General features: G+C 40.7%; 1 protein-coding gene across 1 annotated transcript in view; it reads right to left on the bottom strand.

The window, feature by feature from the left end:
* The window catches only part of ATP2C1 (ATPase secretory pathway Ca2+ transporting 1), a 163406-nt gene that overhangs the window by 29132 nt on the left and 114263 nt on the right, over positions 1 to 20011 (bottom strand). The window contains 5 exon segments of the mRNA XM_073632757.1: positions 3043 to 3213; positions 6086 to 6242; positions 7357 to 7461; positions 15854 to 15943; positions 18303 to 18398. Of these exon segments, the coding sequence (XP_073488858.1) occupies positions 3043 to 3213; positions 6086 to 6242; positions 7357 to 7461; positions 15854 to 15943; positions 18303 to 18398 (619 nt within the window).

Here is a 20011-nt window from a genome sequence, read left to right as displayed (position 1 = left end):
TAGCAGGCGGCGGTATATATAGACCAAGGATTACCATTTCAATAACCACATGTAGCAACACGTACCTACCCTTATATTCCAGGAGAGAAGTTTTATAAAGGCCATAGAGGGAATATCAAAGTGAAAATGTCCAGAGAGCAAAAACATTGTGGACCTGAAGAGAGGTACGCATCACTCGTCACATAAGCATCTGTAGTGAAATCATGACACACCCAATCTTTAAGCCAGGCAAGGACTATGCTAGACAGCCAGGGAAGACCACTGCAATAAACCCAGGTTAACATGAAAAAAAAACAACAAACCCAAAGCCCCCCCCCCAGGCTGCACGTCCGTTGGGGAACTTAGAGTGCCTAATCCCATAACCATGCTCTAACAAATCCCAAACACTCTAGGTAATTCTACTATGGGGGCAAGGAGAGAAGGCGGCGACCATCAGGCACCGAGGCAAATCTGTTTGGTCAGTTCAAACCTCAGGCAGTCGCCTCAAAATCTGAATGATAATGACATAGAATGGGGGGGTAGTAGAAATCAGTGCAGTCACACTTAGCATAGACTAAGGGCACACACTTGATAGGTAAAATGAATTCAACACCATATAACCAGAACCAGCAGATCTCCAGAAGGAGAGTCTCTCCGTGTAACTCCCGCTTCCCGCGATTGGGTGAAGTCCTCTGTGCCATTGCAATACCATTAGGCAAGTCCTGCAGGGCCCAAGGGGGTCAATGATCCAGAGCATTAGCAGCATTCAGTATGAGAAAAAGGCAGTTGCTTAAGGGGATATTGCCATGCGGTATAGGGTATAAGGACAGTTGGTAATCCTGAAAAGGTAACAGCGATGCCAGTCGGCCCTGTAAGACAAGGGATGCAGTCACACTAGCACACGGTGAAGGCGGTCGGAGTCCCGGGAGCAAGCCTAGCATTCTCTGATCTGTCAAAAAGGGGGAAGCCACCAAAAATCAGGACAGTGTCACCCCCTCAGGGGAGTCCCATCAGCAAGGGGAGTCAGGCTCACATCCAACAGTAACATATGGGCATAGAATCACAACCCTGGAAGAACTTGCTGCAGTTGAATCAAACCAGGGGGCAGCCGCAACGGGGTGGGCGGGAGTCAGCAGGTCGCATGAGCATCATGATGCATCCAGTGGCGGGAAGCCGTTGCTATAGATGACCAGAGTAGAAGGGGGACTAGCTGGTAAACATGAGGACATCAGAATAAAGGCACCATGATACAATTACCGGTAGGGTAGGGTATCCAGCCATTGGGAAGCTTCCTCCGGAGACGTGAAGTAGCGAGTAGAGTCACCGTCCGCTATGCGCAAGCGAGCACGAAACAGCATGCTGTACTTCAGGCCTTTGGTGTGGAGTTGAGCTTTAACTTGAGCGAAGGATAAAGGTGCGTGGGGGTGCTCCTGGCTGTCCCCGCAAAGGGGGCATCCTGTGGGCCTTCTCAACCGCATAGTGTGGGGAGAACGCTGCTCCAGGCAGGAGGGTGCGGAGCATGTGTTCCGTGAAGGCCACGGGATCATGGCCTTCGGCTCCCTCTGGAAGGCCCACCACCCTGAGATTGTTCCGGCGACTCCTATTTTTGCTGTCCTCCACTGGGGACTTGAGGGCCTTCATCCTCACCTGAAGAGTGTGAAGGGAGGCTCGGCGATCCCTAATGGAGTCACCCACGTGCCGCTAGGCCTCCCCCAGCTGATTGCAGAATCTCTTCGCATCAGCCCAAAGTCAGTCTGCAGCAAGTCAATCTTGGTCGTTAGAGTAGTTTTACAGCCGGAGATGGCCTGCATTAGAGCCTGAAACCGTTCCTCCTCTACCGTAGCTGGATTCAATGGTGGAGTCTGGGATGCCACGTGCACGCTGACGGGATGGGTCTGCTTCCTCTGCTGTGAAGACGCCTTGGGAGCGGAGCAGCTCTTCCGCCCAGAACCGGATTTGCCCCTTCTCATACCCAGAGATCACCGGGTAGTGCTGGCAGAAGATAGATTGTAAATCCCGTAATAAATCGGATAAAATGATCAGGTAGGAGCGGAGCTCCGATCACACGCGTCCGCTCAGGCCGCCAGCTTGACCATGCCCCACAGATGATCAATTTTACTTCCAGCAAGATAGCACACCATCTCACTACAACGGAGACGTGAGAGCCTATCTCAGTGACATTCCCTCTACTTTCCCCAGACTTAACACCCATGGATTTCTATCTGTAGGGAACAGTAAAGGATGTGGTGTACCATAGAGAAACCACATACACTGACTGCACTACAGGAAGAAAATTGAAACATCATGAAGAGAAATTCCTGTGGGCACTCTAGTCAATGTTGTTCATCCAGTAGTTTGCCGAAATCAAAAGTGTCTGGATGCTAATTGTGAGCACCTAATATGATTGAATAACGCAAACATGATTTACAGCTACCCTTTGATGTTTATATAATTCAAGTAATAAAATATGTATATATTTTTCATGTTGAAGTGTGTATACATTTTTTGGGTCCCTCCGTGTGTAATTATATATAAGCAACCAGTTTCATTCAAACATAGTAGGACAAGACATAAGGCACATTTTAGTTTGGCTTTTTGAGCCTCATTTTATGCACAGACTGTACTGAAGGTTTAAAGAGGAATACTTGGCTCATAAAAGTTAGATCATCAGTGTGGATCATAAATTGCTTTGTAAAATAAGCTATCACAGTTATCAGGCACCTGGTTCATTTTGCTGTACGCATTCAAAGAGACTAATTGACCTTGGCAAGTGCAGTCATGTAAAAGCACTCAGTATAAGAAGAGCTTCCAGTAAGTGATTCCACTTAATGTGATCTTCACAATTTAATATGCATTGTGCATGCTTGGAAGGAGAGGATTCACAATGAAATTGCCAGCCATCTCTACAACATTATTACAGCTAAGAGGACACCTATGACTGCAATTAAACAGTAATGTATGAAAGGCCCAAGTGTTTAATTACTTCTGTGTAATTATAGTACAGCTATCATTTGCTGCTGGAAGGGGAAAAGGAAGCAAGATATCCAAGGTATATTTGCTTACCTATGGCCACAGCTGTTTCCTGGGAATCTCCAGTGATCATCTTAATGGCAACTCCAGAGCGTATGAGTGTAGTGATTGCTTCCTTCACACCTGTTCGTGGAGGGTCAATTATCCCCACCAGACCCAAAAACGTCAACTGACCCAATTCTGGACCGGAAGCCAGAGCAATTACTAAAAAGAAAGATACGAAGACAAAAAAAAATCTAATTCTAACTGAAATTACATGAATTTTCTTTTCATGTACCTAGAACATTTAGCAGCAAATACTTTCATGAACTTTATCAAGAAAGAATGTTTATCAGGAATGGATTTACACGGAAAACTACCAAAATTATTATGTTTACAATACTTATCTGATACTTGTATTGTAATCACCAATCCAGAATATTTAATAAAAAAGCTTCTCTGTGAAAAATAACATAGCTCAAAGAAAAAAAATCTTCACCAAATGTGATGCGTTCCTGACAATCAGCCAGTGGGGCAGATACAGTACAGTTCAGGTATCAAGCTGCCCGCTTTTTGGAATAGTACAAATCCAACCAACTTTTTATTTTATTGTACTATATTAATTATTCATTTTTACTATAGGTGGATAGAAATTGTACTTCATATTCCACTGCGGCCTGAAGATGACAGTGTTCATCTGCAGGCTAAAGGCTTACTTTAGACCAGGGATATGCAATTAGCGGACCTCCAGCTGTTGCAAAACTACAAGTCCCATCACGTCTCTGGGTGTCATGCTTGTAGCTCTCAGAGTCTTGCTAGGCCTCATGGGAATTGTAGTTCTGCAACAGCTGGAGGTTGGCTAATTGCATATCCCCACTTTAGACAATGAACCGTCCAGCTTGCATGTTATCACCATGTCATAGGGGACATAGGGGTCAATTCACGAACGTATAATGCAGTCACATGACTCATTTGCATACACTATTGCATGCGGTAAATTAAATCCAATTCATAAAAATAAAGAAAACAAGAAACAATTATGCGGTATTACCACAAAAAAAAAAAAAAAAAAAAAGTTGCTGGTAAATTTTGCTTTAAAAACTCTTAAATCCAATTCACAAACGGGGATCAGAGAGTAAAAAAGCATGCAATATTTACCACCAGGGTTTTGCTGGCAGTATCGCATGCACCATCAAAAAACAGCATGGGGGTCAAGGTGACCCCCTCGCTGTTTTTTGACAAACAGCTGATTGCTAAGGAGCATGCCAGAAAGCCAGCCGCCACGTCCTTAAAATGTTTGTAACCCTATTAAAAAAAAAAAAAAGGATCCTGTTCCTTTAAAGCATGTTATAGTGCTTGTGCTCTGTCATTTGGCCCCTTCTATCACTTGAAATACCTGGTTGATCCTGCCTGGTTCTACCCTCCCCCCTATAAACTGACCACGGTTTATCATGGCTGCTGAGCCCTGACACCATGGTCAGTTTACATGCCTCCGTCATCTGCAGCTCTCCTCTGTCCTCTCCCTGCCTGTCAGCTCCGTCCGCTCCCCAGGCCTCTTGCTGCTAAAATAAAGGTGTTTTCTTTCTTTAGTTCCCTCCGTTAGATAACATGATGTTCCCCAGTCTATGTAATTTATAAAAAAATGCTGCCTAATACCTTATTTCAGAGTGCCGCTCACATGACTGCCAGCCAGTCTCCTCCTCTCCTCTTCCCGGCTGACGTCAGCTAGAGATTCTCAGCACTTGCAGCGGTCAGATCAGGAGACGAGATCAGCTTGCAGTCACGTGAGCGCCAAGTGGCACTCTGAAATAAGTTTTTAGGCAGCATATTTTTTATAAAATCACATACACTGGGGAACATCATGTTATCCAACAGAGGGAACTATAGAAAAAAAAAAAAAGTGGCTTTACAACCACTTTAACAATGGATGAATGAAAAAACAAAAAAAAACAAAACAGTGTGGGGTTCCCCCTTTTGGGTTTGGTATGGATCTTAAGGGCAACCCCACGCTCCAAAAAAATAAAATACATGGCGTTCCCCCAAAATCCCATACCAGACCCTTATCTGAGCATTGACCTTGACCAGCTCTCAGCAGGCGTGAGGAGTCATTCGTTAGGGATGCCGTGGCTGGCTTCCCGGCCCGCTCCTTAGCAACCAGTTTGATGCGATAAATTACTGCATAAAATAATGCGGTAATTACCATTAAATCGAATACCGCATTCGGTATTTAATGCAAAATTCTTAATGGACTGAACACTGGCAGAATTGTTAAAATAGGATAAGATACTGTGTTATTAGCAGTTATTTAACTCTTATTGAATTCACCCCATAGTGACCATATGAATGGGAACAGCTTCCCAATCATCAGTGGGGACCTGAGCTGTCAGCATCATTAGCCAGTAATTGAAATTTACAAGCCACACACATTTTTTAATAAAGTGGTTGTAAACCCTCACATACCCAGGGAACAGTCTCAGATGTGACACAGATAAAACAAATCATCCTACATAGTTTTTATTTGCTGATCTACAGTCTCCTCTTCTCTACACTCCTTCAAAAGTGCAGATTGTGTTTAAAATCGGAGAAGGGGTAGAGAGACTGCAGTTACAGTGTGTGAGAGTTGATTGGGGGATTGGAGGAAAGGCACACACCCCCCTCCACACAGAAGAACTATGTTGTGAATAGACAAGCTCCATTCCAAGCCCCCCCCCAACACAACACAGAAGTGACTGGGGGGGGGGGGGGGGGGGTTGACTGTGCATATCATTGGAGGGACAATGGTAGGGATCATTTTAGAGCCAAACAAGTGAGGCTGCTCTTGAATTATTTAATCTTCCATTTGGGCTGTTTACCCGTAGTTGGTGCGGCTCACAAACAGCCCAATTATTGGTGGAGACAGCCTACACACATATGGGCACCTATACACTACCTTTATTTTTATATGTGCAGATTGCAGGAGTCACAATTCCTACCTATCTTTTCCATAAATGCAGATAGGCTATCTTGTGACTTCTGGACAGCCACTGAGAGGTCATGATGGGACTTGCACCATCACTTCATCTCTTGTCAATCTGAAGCAAGCGAACAGAAATCATACCTCGTAGCCCTGCAGAGCCCAAATATGCCGTCTCTTGTTGGTAAAGGTCTCTCTGCTGCTGGTTTAGAGGTAAAGACTGGCCTTTGCTGCTATAGCTTGTGCAATATCGAATTATTTGCTCATAAGCACCCTTCATAAAGCATATTTCTGGTTTATCCTGGGAAAAAAAAAAAAAAAAAAATTGTAGGTCTTTTTAAAACACAAGTAGTTAACACATTCTTGACCCCTTTGCGACCATGCTATAGCCGAATTATGCACTTTGCCAGGAGGCCGCCATATGGTTTCCTCCCGTGCTCCCGCTACCCGCACGCCCCTGCAGCACACATCGGCAGCAATCTGTGATCGCTGCATTCTTCAGAGGCAGCTGATCACAGATCGGGGTAAAGAGCCAATCACAGCCGCTCTTTACCACATAATCAGTTGTGTCCAATCACAGCTGATCACGGATGTAAGCAGGATTTGCCAGTTATCGGCAATCGTCCCCTCATGCTGACAGTGCGTGAGGACAGGAGAGCCAAAAAATGGCAAATCCACACAGGGGACATCTGCGCTGACAACCAGGACACTGATCATCAGTGTCCCGATTATCAGTGCAGCCCCAACAGTGTCCATCAGTACAGCACATCGGTGCCAATCAGTGCAGCCTCATCAGTATACATCAGTGGAAAAAAATTACTTTTTACAATTTCATATGGTTACAGTGTTGCATGACGGCACAATTGTCAAACAAAATGCGACAGCGCTGAACGCTGAAAATTGTCCTGGGCAGGAAGGGGGTGAAAGTGCCCAGTAGGCAAGTGGTTAAACAGTTAAGGCACAATGCGTGTTTTTTTTTTTAGCATACATAGTATATCCAGTTTAAAATTACGGATACACAGTTTGATATATCATAACATTAGAAGTGCCATTTACTGTTTTATATGCAAAATGGTTTAAATTGACACATCCAATATAACATCTAACATTTCATTAAGATTAGAGAATAAAAAAAGTGCAGTGTCTCCTGTGTTCAAGAGCATTGTATCTAAACATTTATTAGAAACCTGTGACATGAGTACTAAAGATACACAGGCGGAGCCAATGACACCAGTCAGTCATGCTGTTGGAGTTTTTCACTTTCCTAAAGCACAATTAAATATATATATACACACACACACACACACACACACACACACACAGATACATACATATACACACAGTATTAAGTGCAGAATTGGACAACTCTAAAGAGACAGAAGAAAGAAATTGTAAATGTTCGTCAAAGTGCATACTTGCTGAGTTTTGTGCACACATTTTACAGCCATCCATTTCTGCTCAGAGCTGAACGGGTACTCTGCTTTTCGGATATAATCATGACGGAGTCCTTCAAGTCCCATCTGTGTACAACAAGACACAAATGTTACAATGGCAATAAATAATCAAAAGATACAAATACTTAGGAACATCTTGAGTATGCCAATTCTGGTTACCAGTCCTGAATGGCAACTTCAGCTTTAGGGTCTCTAAAGACATGCGGCCTGACAATGAAGTTGGATGACAAGTGGTTCAATTTTAAAAGAAATGTTCACCTTTGTAAAAAAAAAAAAAAAAACAATTAATAAATGCATATCTTTTTGCAGGTAACAAAAAAAAAAAAAAAAAAAAAAATCTACAGTTCTTTTTTTCCTTTACTAGGAGCCTGTAAAGCCTCGCACGTGCGATCAGCAGATCGCAGGTGCAATGCAGGGCTCCTGAAGACTGTCTGCTCATACCTCGTACGGAAAGACACTACAAAACAACAGGAAGATACAAAACTACTGGAGAGCTCAACAGCTCCCTGGTAGTTCAAGGAGAACTACAAGTCAACAGCCACAAAGGCTGTAGGTACTTGTAGTTCCCACATTCACAGAACTCTGAATAAATGACAGGGTAAGGTGGGCGTAGCCCCGTATGGCCGCGTCTTGTTTAAAAATTGTGACAAACGGGGGATTGGGGGGCTGCTGCTTCTGTACCATGTTACACCCCGAATATGGGTGTAACATGTAACCTGTTACAAAAGGTGAAGTTAACCTTTAAACTTCATTACTGTTAGGATGGGAAGGATGTTGAACTCCCTTCCACAGGTTGTGGTGTCAGCAGAGAGTGTAAATATTTTTACACAATGTAAAGGGATATGGAAGACAGTAGATACACACACTCCGGTTGAACTGAATGGGCTGATATCTTTATTCAACCATAATAAATTATATCTCCTTATACAAAATTGCATAAACAAAAACAAATTCAGTGCTCACCTTCTAGTTTACTTAATTCTCTAATCCACTGAATTTAAACATTTCCCTGGATTGCGGCAGTAAAACATTTGTTACATCAACACTTCATATTCCTGATATGTGCCTGCTGTACCATGTACTTGTATGAGAAAGTATCCTGTTCTCTTTGTATTGCTTCCTTTGTGTGAAATCCCATGTGTTTCTGCCAGTCTCCTCTGCTTTCCTATTAAAAACTGACCACACTAAGCAGGAGAACACACCATGGTCAGTTCTCTTGCTGTGCTGGGAACTCAGTGTACTCTCCTACAATGATCAGTCTTGTCTTGACATGCGCCCGCTGCACAGACATTCACTGGGAAGCTCAGTTTGTTGCTGCCTCTCTTCCCCCCAGCTTACGCAGCTGAGAACAGAGGGAATGTGATCACATATAAAAAAGGGGGGAAAAAAAAGCTATCATTTTTTTTTATATCTATACACAAATGTTTTGCCTTTCATTTCTATTTTAAACTGTATGGGTCGTTTTACATACTGCGCTTTCTAACTGGCCTGGCGGCTGAGGAAGGAGGAGGGGGCTGAACCTTCGAGGGATGGCGCTGCGTTGCTGTCTCCTGAAAGTGGGAAAGGGTACCTGTCAAAAACAGGTACCCTTTCCCATCCCCCCTGAAAGGTGCCAAATGTGCCACCAGAAGGGGGGGGAGCATATAACAAATTCCACTTTTGGGCGGAACTAGGTTTTATGTTCTATTTTGGTGTTTGAGCTCCTAAACATGAGGAAATGATAGTGTTTCGCAGTGTATCACCAGTCCCGTTTAATATATGCACAAGCAGAAAGGGTTAATGTCACACTATTTTTATCTATGTTCTCACACTTTTTTTTTAATACAAGAGAACAGCTAAAATGATAAGTCCTGCCTTTTCCCAAAATGCAAGTTACAAAAAAAAAAAAAAAAAAAAAAAAAAAAAAAAAAAAGCAGTGTCTGTATTTTTGGTGCAGTCAAGGGACATTGAAATTGAACACAAAACGTATGATATCTTTACCATTTTGAATGGCACTAGTACTTCATGAAGGAAACAAAAACGTGAGCACACACTATAATGGCTCAGATTTTAGCATGCGTTTTACGTGTATTTAAAGGAATTCTATGGTCACTGCATACACTTTCATTTTGTGACATCAGCACTGCAATAGCAATACAAAGAATAGTTCTGTCTGACAATACAATATAAGCTTACATGAAAAATTGAATTTCATGACATGAGTACTGCCTGTCTGCTATCCATCTATTTCCACATCTTTCAGGATTCCCTGCATGCTTTGCAACTTCTCCTCTACTATTGATTTTGAATTTCTATGGACTACTTTATTATTATAATAATGAATTGATGTCATTCTGAATTTAGATGGTAGTAAAATAAATTGTGTATACAATAAACAGATGAAGTTATAATTTCCTTTAGTATTGATTATACTGTAATGTATTATATTACTTTTACCACAAGATGGCAGTCACCACATATAATTACTTATACACAAGGTTATGGTCTATGCACAGCCATCTTTAGACACAATCCAGAATACCAGGAGAAGAGTCCGTCGTTTAGGCAAGCTCTCGCACTCCAGAACGGTTGATGAATTGTGGTAGATTTGTCCAGCCAAGTTAGATATGTATGTAGCCAGTCTATAGTGTCAAATACAACTATATATGTAGCCATCTCATACCTCCCAACCTTTTGAGATGGGAATGAGGGACACCTATCAGCAAAAGTATGCAGGCATAGGACACACCACCTGCCACGCCCCCTTAAAGGAGAATTGTACAAAAAAAAAAAAAAAGATTGATTAAACCCACAAGTGCTTTTTTTTACCACTACTTTTCCTTTATAATGGCTTTTGGAATTTACAAATGCAGCAATTTGGAAATCAGGTGAAAGGTTTAGCGCTGGAAAACACTTTTTGATAGAGAAGTGCATTTTATATACATCTATATAGATCAGACCAAAATAAGGGACAAACGAGGAGGAATGAGGGACATTGCTCCAAATCAGGGACAGTCCCTCCAAATCAGGGACAGTTGGTAGCTCTGCCATCCCATAGAGCCCCATAGCCATAATCATTAGGTCAAATAAGTTGTAAAGTCCTGATATTGTGGGATCCCTACAGGTGCGACCAACTGAAGACGTTTTCCTTTTCTCACAGCCAAGTGTGAGGCAGAAGCACTTACTGGCCACTATTGCCTGAGCCATCAATCAGTGCCTCACACAGCAGACAGAGCCATGATGAAGAGGTTAAATGTGGACAGTGGTCAGTGAAACCAGTGGGAGCCTGTGCTGCTGACAGGTAACTTAGTGCTCTCGGTTTTTTGTAACAAAAAAAAAAAAAAAGAAAAAGCAGGTAAACAATTGAGTTTAGGTCTGCTCCAATTAGGATATATAAAACATTGCCTACGTTAGGCCCGGAGATAAAAATTCTGCCCAAGAGCTCTGCATTCTCCTGCAACACATACAAGATATAGGCATACAACACACAAAACACAAACACAAGGAAGAGTAGAAAAATAGGCATTGGGAAAGCACTTTCAAGACTTGAAGAACCATGACAATCATGAGCATGCAGCTTGGCTTTCATTATGGACATCAATAAAATAAAGATGTGTTCCATTTAGTGCTTGATAATTCAGATTCTAAAATCACTACAATCAGTGGCCTAGGATTACAGAATATGGGTAAGGTAGTAGGAGTGTAAAACAGAGAAGAGATAGAAGAAAGAGGAAAGGAGCAAGGGAAAGAGAGCACATGCGGAGTGGAAGTACCAACCAACACAATGTTTCGAGGGACTTTTCAGGTGCTACAGTGAAGGATACACTCGTGCATTACGCGTAAATTCATAAAACTGAAAATATGTATACAAAAGCTAACACTTCAAAAGATTCATGACACAAAAAAGTTGTACCCTTATCTAACTTAGGTTCAGTCCAATACTCTGACCGTCTGCAGCAGCTCTTCTCCCCTCTCTCTCTTCTCACAGGTGATCCAGCAGCAGCGGTAGCCGAGCCGTGCTGTGTGTGTCTATGGATGCACACAGCTTGGCTCGGGAGCGAGTCTGCCCATGCGCCCCCAAGGGTTTCACCGATATCAGTACCAATACTAAGCATTTGCACATGTATTCATGCAAATGCTCCGATACCTGAAACCGATACCTTTGCAGTGTAATTTGAGCCCATACAAACTGAATGGGCTCAAAATCGCACTGCAAAGAATTGCATGTGATTTATACAGGAATGCGGTGCGATTCCTGTCCGAATCACATTTGGTTTCCCGCAACGCTCCTGTGTGAACCCAGACTTGTCGGGTTCACACAGGAGCGGTGCGGGAAACAACATGTTATTTGGACAGAAATTGTACCGCATTCCTTTTCAATTCCTATGCGATTATTTGCAGTTCGATTTGAGCCCATTCATTCTGTATGGGCTCAAATCTCACCACAAAGGTAACAGTACACTGTACAGGTGAGTACTTGAGCACAAGTATTGGTACTCGTGGATTAAAAAATAAAAGGCATCTGTGCAACCCTAGCGCCCATCCATAGCAAGTGCATGCAGAAAGGGAGCAGGGCGTGCTAGTGGGGGACCCCAGAAGAGGAGGTTCGGAGCCGCTCTGTGCAATACCATTGCAAAGTGCTGGTAATTATAACGTTTAATATTTTAAGAGAACAAAAAATAAATAAATAAAGCAGCTTTACACCTGCTTCAAGTCCGATTTGTTTGGTTAAGCCCAGTCTCCTTTGCATAACCTTGTTACATTGAGGATTCTAGATTGTGTAAGAGTTACACATCTCTTTTTAAATAATGCTGTGAAGCAGCTGCAGGGAAACCACACATACGGATATAAACAATACTAAATCTAATTCTCTATCTGCTACAACATTTCTATAACAGAAATTCAACACCTATGTCTGTCACAGCTAGTTTTACCACATTCTAAGGCCCACCTTAAACCTTAGCAGATGGGCGGACACGCAGATACAACCTGACTCAGACTTTAGTAATTGCCATACATAAACTAGCAAGATGCAGCTTACACTGGATTCTGACAGGCCTAACATATTAGTAAAAGATACAAAGCAATGTCCAACCTGCCCTTTCTCACCCCCACACAGATTTTGTGAATTTGTAAAAGTGAACTAAAAGCATAGTTCAACCTTTGAAAAATAAATAGTGTATGTGATAGAGAAAAAAATAAATATTTTATATTAAATATTTATTTATTTTTTTCTCTATCACATACACTATTTATTTTTCAAAGGTTGAACTATGCTTTTAGTTCACTTTTACAAATTCACAAAATCTGTGTGGGGGTGAGAAAGGGCAGGTTGGACATTGCTTTGTATCTTTTACTAATATGTTAGGCCTGTCAGAATCCAGTGTAAGCTGCATCTTGCTAGTTTATGTATGGCAATTACTAAAGTCTGAGTCAGGTTGTATCTGCGTGTCCGCCCATCTGCTAAGGTTTAAGGTGGGCCTTAGAATGTGGTAAAACTAGCTGTGACAGACATAGGTGTTGAATTTCTGTTATAGAAATGTTGTAGCAGATAGAGAATTAGATTTAGTATTGTTTATATCCTGCACGGTTTAGGAAATATTCACCCCGAATGCAGCCGCTAAAGTCAGCGGTGCATGCTTTCTGCAGGTCCGGCTTACCGTGTTGGAACCTCAGAGCTTCTTGCTGGAAACGAAGACATCATCGCGGCTCCAGCCACTCACAATGCCGGACCCCAGAATCCCGGAAGAAAAAGACGGGAGAAGAGGTCAGCCCTCAGCTGCGACCGGGCGCCGCTGAGAGGGCTTACTAACACATTAAGCCTTTGTCTTGCAGGGTTTTTTTGTTTTGTTTTTGGAGGCTGCCCCACTAACACAGTTTAAGGGTGGGGCTGCAATGTAATGTGAAACATGGCAAAAAAGATTAAGTTAGGTTTTAAAGGCATTCATTAGTAAATTAGGCCATGCAGTATTCAGCATGAGCGCAACGTTATTGTGGCTCTGGCCACTCAGTGCCAGAGCTCGCAATCCCGGAAGAAAAGGGAGAAGAGGTCAGCCCTCTTAGCAGTGACTGGGCGTCGCTGAGAGGGCTTCAATCTAAGGTGAGCATTTCATAATGTTATTAATGCACATTAAGCCTTTGTCTTACAGGTTTTTTTTTTTTTTTTTTTTTTTTTTTTTTGGAGGCTGGCCTGCTAACACACAGTTTAAGGGAGGGGCTGCAATGTAATGTGAAACATGGCAAAAAAGATTAAATTAGACTTTAAAGGCATTAATTAGTAAATTAAACCATGCAGTATTAAGCATTTCACATCCTTTTTATCCCGACTAGAAAAACAGCCATTTTTAAGTCTGGAGTTAATGGAGTTTTTATTTCAGCTGAAAAATTACGAACCGTGATCTGAGGTGAACCACGCCATACTGCATAAAATGCCTTTTCTTTTTACTACATTTACTACTTGCAAAACTATGCTTGTTCTAGAACGGAGAAGGTTAGAGGTATTACAAACAATGCAATGAAGGGTTTTGGCAAGCAGCATGTGCAGGGAAGGAGTTTGGAGCGTATGACAGCAAACTAAAATGTTGATGTTCAATTATTACCAAAAAACATTTTTCCATGTGAACATTGCATTGACGTAATAGTCTATATTCAAAAATTTCATTAGACTGAAGTTTCCTTTTACAGTATCAAAATTAATTTGTTACACAAAACCTTTTTTCATTGTTTATAACAAAAAACTTATTTTTTTAATGGTACAATAAGGGATGTGGCTGTTTCAATGTAATTAAATAAGTGAAAACAGGCTACTGAGTCTATGAAATGTGTGACATGGAAACATTTTATTTTTGGTATGAGTTTCATTACAAAATAGTTACTAATGAATCTGGTCTGCACGCTCACAATAGCATTGCTGCATGATTGGGTAACCCTCTAAATGGAGACCAACTCTCAAAAACAAAAACTAGAGTAGAAAATATAGCAATTTATTATCAGAACCCCTTTATATAAATAATCTAAAAAAATGTTGTGCTTTCCTATAATGGAAAGCATTTGTTCAGGTTCAAAGTATGATTTAGCATTTGAAAAAAAAAAAAATTGTATACTAGTATAATAAATGTACTTTTAGTCAGAAGTATACCTTGTGGTACACACGTACTCGTTGAAAACCATACACCTAGCACATATCTACCACCCAAAACACCATCCTAATCAGCTACCAAAAATAGATTTTTTTTTTAATTTTTGGGGTGGAATGTGAAAAATCTTTTTTTCCCTTTGGGAGTTTAGATTTTTCTGTTACCTTGGTGTTGGACATAATCGGAGCTTTTAGTCAATCTTCAAAGGTCTTCCTGTGAAATTCATTATTTATATACTCCTATGGTGAATCTATTGAAGAATAACTGATGCAGGTTTTCTGTGTACTGTACACTCTGACAGATGCTGTACAGGTGGTAATGGATCAGAAGGAGAAGTGACCACTTGTCACTCTTGTGTAATGGGGATGGGGGGGTTAGGGGAACAGTATGTTTTCCATTTGGAACCCAGTAAATAACCAGAAGGGGATTAAAACATCCCACTACCTAAAATAGAGACAGTTGCGGTTAAAGGATAAGTTCACCTTTGGAACATGTTACATATTCCACTCTTATTTATGGCAACCATGCAACATGTTCCAGTAACTGCACCTTATTCCTCCCCCAGCACGCCAATAGTTCATTCACATTGCCCACAGTTGTGAAAATGACAGCCTGTATAGGAGTAGGGTGACCAGACATCCCCGGTTTCCAGGGTCAGTCCTCAGACTGAGGATACTGTCCCCAGAGCCAGTCTACTAGCAGAAGGGACTCAGGGAGTGCTAAAAATCTGCGGGTTAGTGGGCACAAATTTCTTGCCTTGTCCCCGGCGCCGACAACCCACACTTCACCACTGACTGCATATATAATTTGAAGAATATGTGTATAAAATAGTTTAACATTTGTCAATAAAAAAGAAATGTCCCTGGATTTCATTTTAAAAATCTGGTCACCTTAGTATAGAGGTACGGGCAACAATGCCTTAGGAAATGTGTGCAGGAGCCTGACATTGCAATGCTCTCCAGGATCCCATTTTAAAAAAGAATACACATTTTTACCTGCAAAAAAGATGTGCATTTATTATTATGTAAAGGTGAACTTGGCCTTTAAAGTTGTTCATTAGCGGCAGCAAACGTTTTCTTTTGCCAGACTCATAAAACAACAGTAAACCGTGGTTATCTATGACTCAAGCCTGCTGTGGGGAGTGGTGACTTCCATTTTGAAATACCAGTAAATACCACCTTGCAAGCAATTAAAGCCTACAGTTCAGTACAGTTTTTTGCAACAAATGTTATCTCTTAGCACACTGGTAATACAATAATTACCTGTGAATCACACCCAAAGTCTAAAATGTCACAGTAGCCGTTTTAAATATTTTTTTAAATTTGCTGGAGTCAATAATTTACCTTCATAGACAGCGCAATCAAAGCCCCTTCTGTTGGCTTGCCTATTAATGCATTATTCCTTATTTCGGCATCATTACATACACATCCTGCCTGTAACAAGAAAATGTTTAAATAAAAAAAATTTAAGCATACAAAAGGGAGTATCCACATATATATTCACACTCTTGACTTAATAATGTATCTACGTACTTATTTAGATGTTATAGTATTAATAGTAGTTTTCAAAGTGTAAGCATGTCAACTGGTGTAGATTACAGGCTATATTTTTCACATTTGTATGAACTTTTTAGTAAGCAAATGAGGATAGGAGGGATCATAATTTTCTTTATTTTAGCGTAAACATCAATCTATTAGCCGTGTGCTTTTATCTGGTTTGTGAAAAGTAATAGAATTATATTCAGAGATCAGGGGTTTACTACAGTGGGTCCCATAGCAAAATCCCCAAGCATATCTAAAGCTTAAACTTTTTGTTTACTTTTTTTTTTTTTAAGCAGAAAGGAAAGTGTTGAAAACCCATCACATTTCTATTGCGGTCTGTGTTCCCGCAGGGTAGATTGACCCCAGGAATCCAAACTTTTACAGTTGCCTTTTTGGAAGGTTCCCCTTTATTCCGGTGACAGCAACTGTCTTACAGGGGGGATTTCACTTCAATTTGGAGAAAATTCTATGTACTGTTATGGCTACATGGCAGGGGTATTAAAGTGGTTCTAAAGCTACTTCTAAAGTTTTGCCTATAGTTCTACTTGAAAGGAACATCACAAAAAAACAAACATAATGTGGCAAATACAGCAGTTGTATTTAGAGGTGCACCGAATGGAAATTTTGGTGCCGAAACGGAAAATTACTATATATATATATATATATATATATATATATATATATATATATATATATATATATATATATATATATATATATATATATATATATATATATATATATTATTGTATTCGACTTTTTCATTAATATTATCAAATTCTATGTCTACACACTGGTCCGTTGGGCTTCCAACGTGGTGTTAAAAATCCTGCTTGCTGCATCTTTGGTCAGTTATTTTTGAGTCATATGACCTATGAAACACACACACACTATAAGCGCAATAGATCATGGTAAAATGGTTGCAAAAGAGCAGTAAAAATCGCGTGCGTTTTCGTGCCATTATCGGCACCTTTTTCCCTTAATCGGCCTAAAGCCGATAATACCATTTTTTTGCAGCTGAAATTTCGGTGCATCTCTAGTTGTATTGATAGTTTTCCTTATGTGAATCCTGTATTCCATGTCTTTATTAATGCTTTTCTTCACATTTAATTGCAGACCAAGCCGGCCATCAAGAGCAATAGTGACAATGGTTGGAACAAATCAAAGCACTAATCATCTTTTATTCATACGTTCATTTTTTTTTCTCAAAATTTGCTGCAGCTGCCCAAGAACCTGAGATTTTATTGCCCTGTTGCCTTTGAAGCCTAATGCCTAGTACACACGATCAGTAAAAGGCAAAAAACACAGTTTTTAAAGCAATCGTATGATAATCTGCTCATTGGTACAAGACTTTGGAGAGCTGATGACGACAGTTCATGCGAAATTGTCCGAAGGGACAAAAACACAAAAAAAAAAAATTCTTGTACGATAACAGAATGTACGATTTTCGTTTAATCAGTACAGTATTCTTCGGGAGGAAAAAAAAATAAAAAATCATTAGACCAAGACCACGCATGCTCAGAAACGAAAGAACATATTACAATATATGTCACAATGACATAACTTCTGAAGGTGTATTCTGTCGTACGAGAATTTTCGTAACTTTAGCAATCTCTTCATTTTCGAAACTACACTAGCATGCTACAAAAAAATCGGATGGTCATTCGTCCGATAATCTCATCGTGTGTACGAGGCTTAAATGGGTACATATCTGCCAGTGCATCTTAACGTTTTCCTGTCATTTTGAAACATTGCAGCATATCACCACCCGTTTTAAATATATCTTTAGTCATCCCTGTGTATTCAGGTCTCAAAGCAGTAGTACGCTCAGCTATGGCTGGCATTAAGAACATTTCATGGACTGTGGAAAGCGGTGTCACACTGTGGATGTATCTTGCCAGGGAATTCTGACCTCTAACATAATGCTACAGTATAGGATGTCTTACTGCCCATTATTCTTGTGTGCTGACCTATTTACCTTGTGTTATGGATGCGAGCGATACAGCTAGCCAAGGCAATAGACAGACAATCTAGATATTCGTAATAAATAATGTATTATCCATACAAGGGGTCATTGTGATAAATGTCTTACAAGAGAAAGTGTAGTTGCAATTCATTTATTTAACTGCAGTTCTGTCTCTAGGTCAAACTCTTGACCTGGCATTAATCAGATTGCCTACACAGTAAAGAACTAGAGGCAAAAGATAAAAAAGGAAAGAAAAAAAAAGAAAAAAAAGAAAAAAAAACTTACTTCAACTACTTTGCTGATGGATGTACTGCAAAAACCATGAATAATATCACCGTCGACAGTAACTTCACCAAATCGATTGTAGCCAACACCAGAAACCTTGTAAACACATAGCAAAATTTATTAAACTTAATATGTTTTATAAAGGACCAACAGTCATCAAGTCCAACCTAGAATGCATGTTTTTTTTTTTTTTTTGAGTCTATATGTATTTAGACGTTATAAAATTTTATTACAGATGATATTTGCTTAAATATACATAAACATTATTATGGGTTAGCATAAGAGTGATCAGAAGCTTGACTGGTCATTTGCTTTGGCTGACTGAACCGTCAGTAAGCTGGTTTGTACACGGATCAAAAAAAAATTAAATAAAATCGTCAAGTTCAGCAGGGACTGGCCGAATTCTGATCACTCAGTGGGCCATTACTCGACAGAAGTTGATAGTTTGATCACCTTCTGTCGAAGGGACATGCTGGAAAACGTTTCTCGATCAGCAGCTGCAGGAACTGCTGTTATACTATAATGTCCTGGCGGTGAAGGTCCCTCCATCCACCGCTAGCTGAAAAAAAAAAAAAAACAAAAAACACAGTGTAGGGCCAGCGCCAGCCATTTAATGAGGGGTCGAGTCTTGCTGAATGAAAAGTTACTGGATGACTTATTCAGTTCTGTACACAATGGCTTTCTTTTGGTTAGTTTTGGTTAGTTTGTAGGAATTTTGAATTTTGGTTAGTTTGTGGGAAACAGCTGGTTATGCACTGCTAACATTTTCCACAAACTAACCAAAATTCAAGCTGTGGGTGGCCCTTGCGACACCGCCTGGCATAACAAATCGAGAGATCAAAAGGTGCCTGGTGGAAAGAAAATACATTATTCAGTTTTTTCATTCAACCAACGGATTGAACAAAACAAATGAGCCAATTCCCCAACCCACAAATTTGATACCAATCCTTCCTGCAGTAATATTTTTCTCCGTTGGTAGAATACAACGATCAGAGTTGCCGGAAACTGCAGGTGGCACTGATCATACAGGAAAAACCTGACCGGCTGGTGATCGATAGCTGGTCCCTGCTGAACTGTCCCACTTTTGATCCATGTATGGGCCGGCTTAAGTCATCTGAACAGTCGGAATACAACAAACAGCAGCGGGGGATTCATACATCTACTCTGTTTAGTGTGGATGGGAGAATCTTTTTTTTTTTCTTTTTTTTTTTGAACAAAGCAAAACAAGTATTTATGTATATGGCCAGCTTAAAGCAGACCTGCGGTAATTTTTCTTCAATTTTCCATTTTTAAATCTTCTGTCCTTGTTGTTTTAACTTTGGATAGTGACACATTTTTTTTCTGCCAGTAAATACCTTATACAGTCCACTTCCTGTTTCTTGCCTGGTAAAAAGCCTAGGCTTAGGATATCATGCACAGCTCTCTTCTCACTCTTGTGAGAGTTTGCCAGGAAGGGAGGGAGGTTGAGTCATAAAAGGGCCAATGAGAGCTGCAGGGCTGCCTCTGTGTGACTATAAACCCAGGATGTGAACAGGCAGCAGCTTCAGCTGCCCACACAGTTAAAATGGTTGCAGCCAGACTCAGTGGAGGGAGATTTCTGCAGCATATTTAGCAAGTACAGAATCAGAGTACATATAAAATAATAAGCAAAGTGGTTGGAGGGAAGCTTCAGAATGGCAAAGATGTTTTTATTACACATTATGTGAGCA

The sequence above is a fragment of the Aquarana catesbeiana genome, linkage group LG05 (genome assembly GCF_042186555.1).
Source record: "Aquarana catesbeiana isolate 2022-GZ linkage group LG05, ASM4218655v1, whole genome shotgun sequence".
Taxonomy (NCBI): Eukaryota; Metazoa; Chordata; class Amphibia; order Anura; family Ranidae; genus Aquarana; species Aquarana catesbeiana.
The sequence above is the reverse complement of the archived record's forward strand: the minus strand, read 5'-3'. Positions and strand labels throughout refer to the sequence as shown.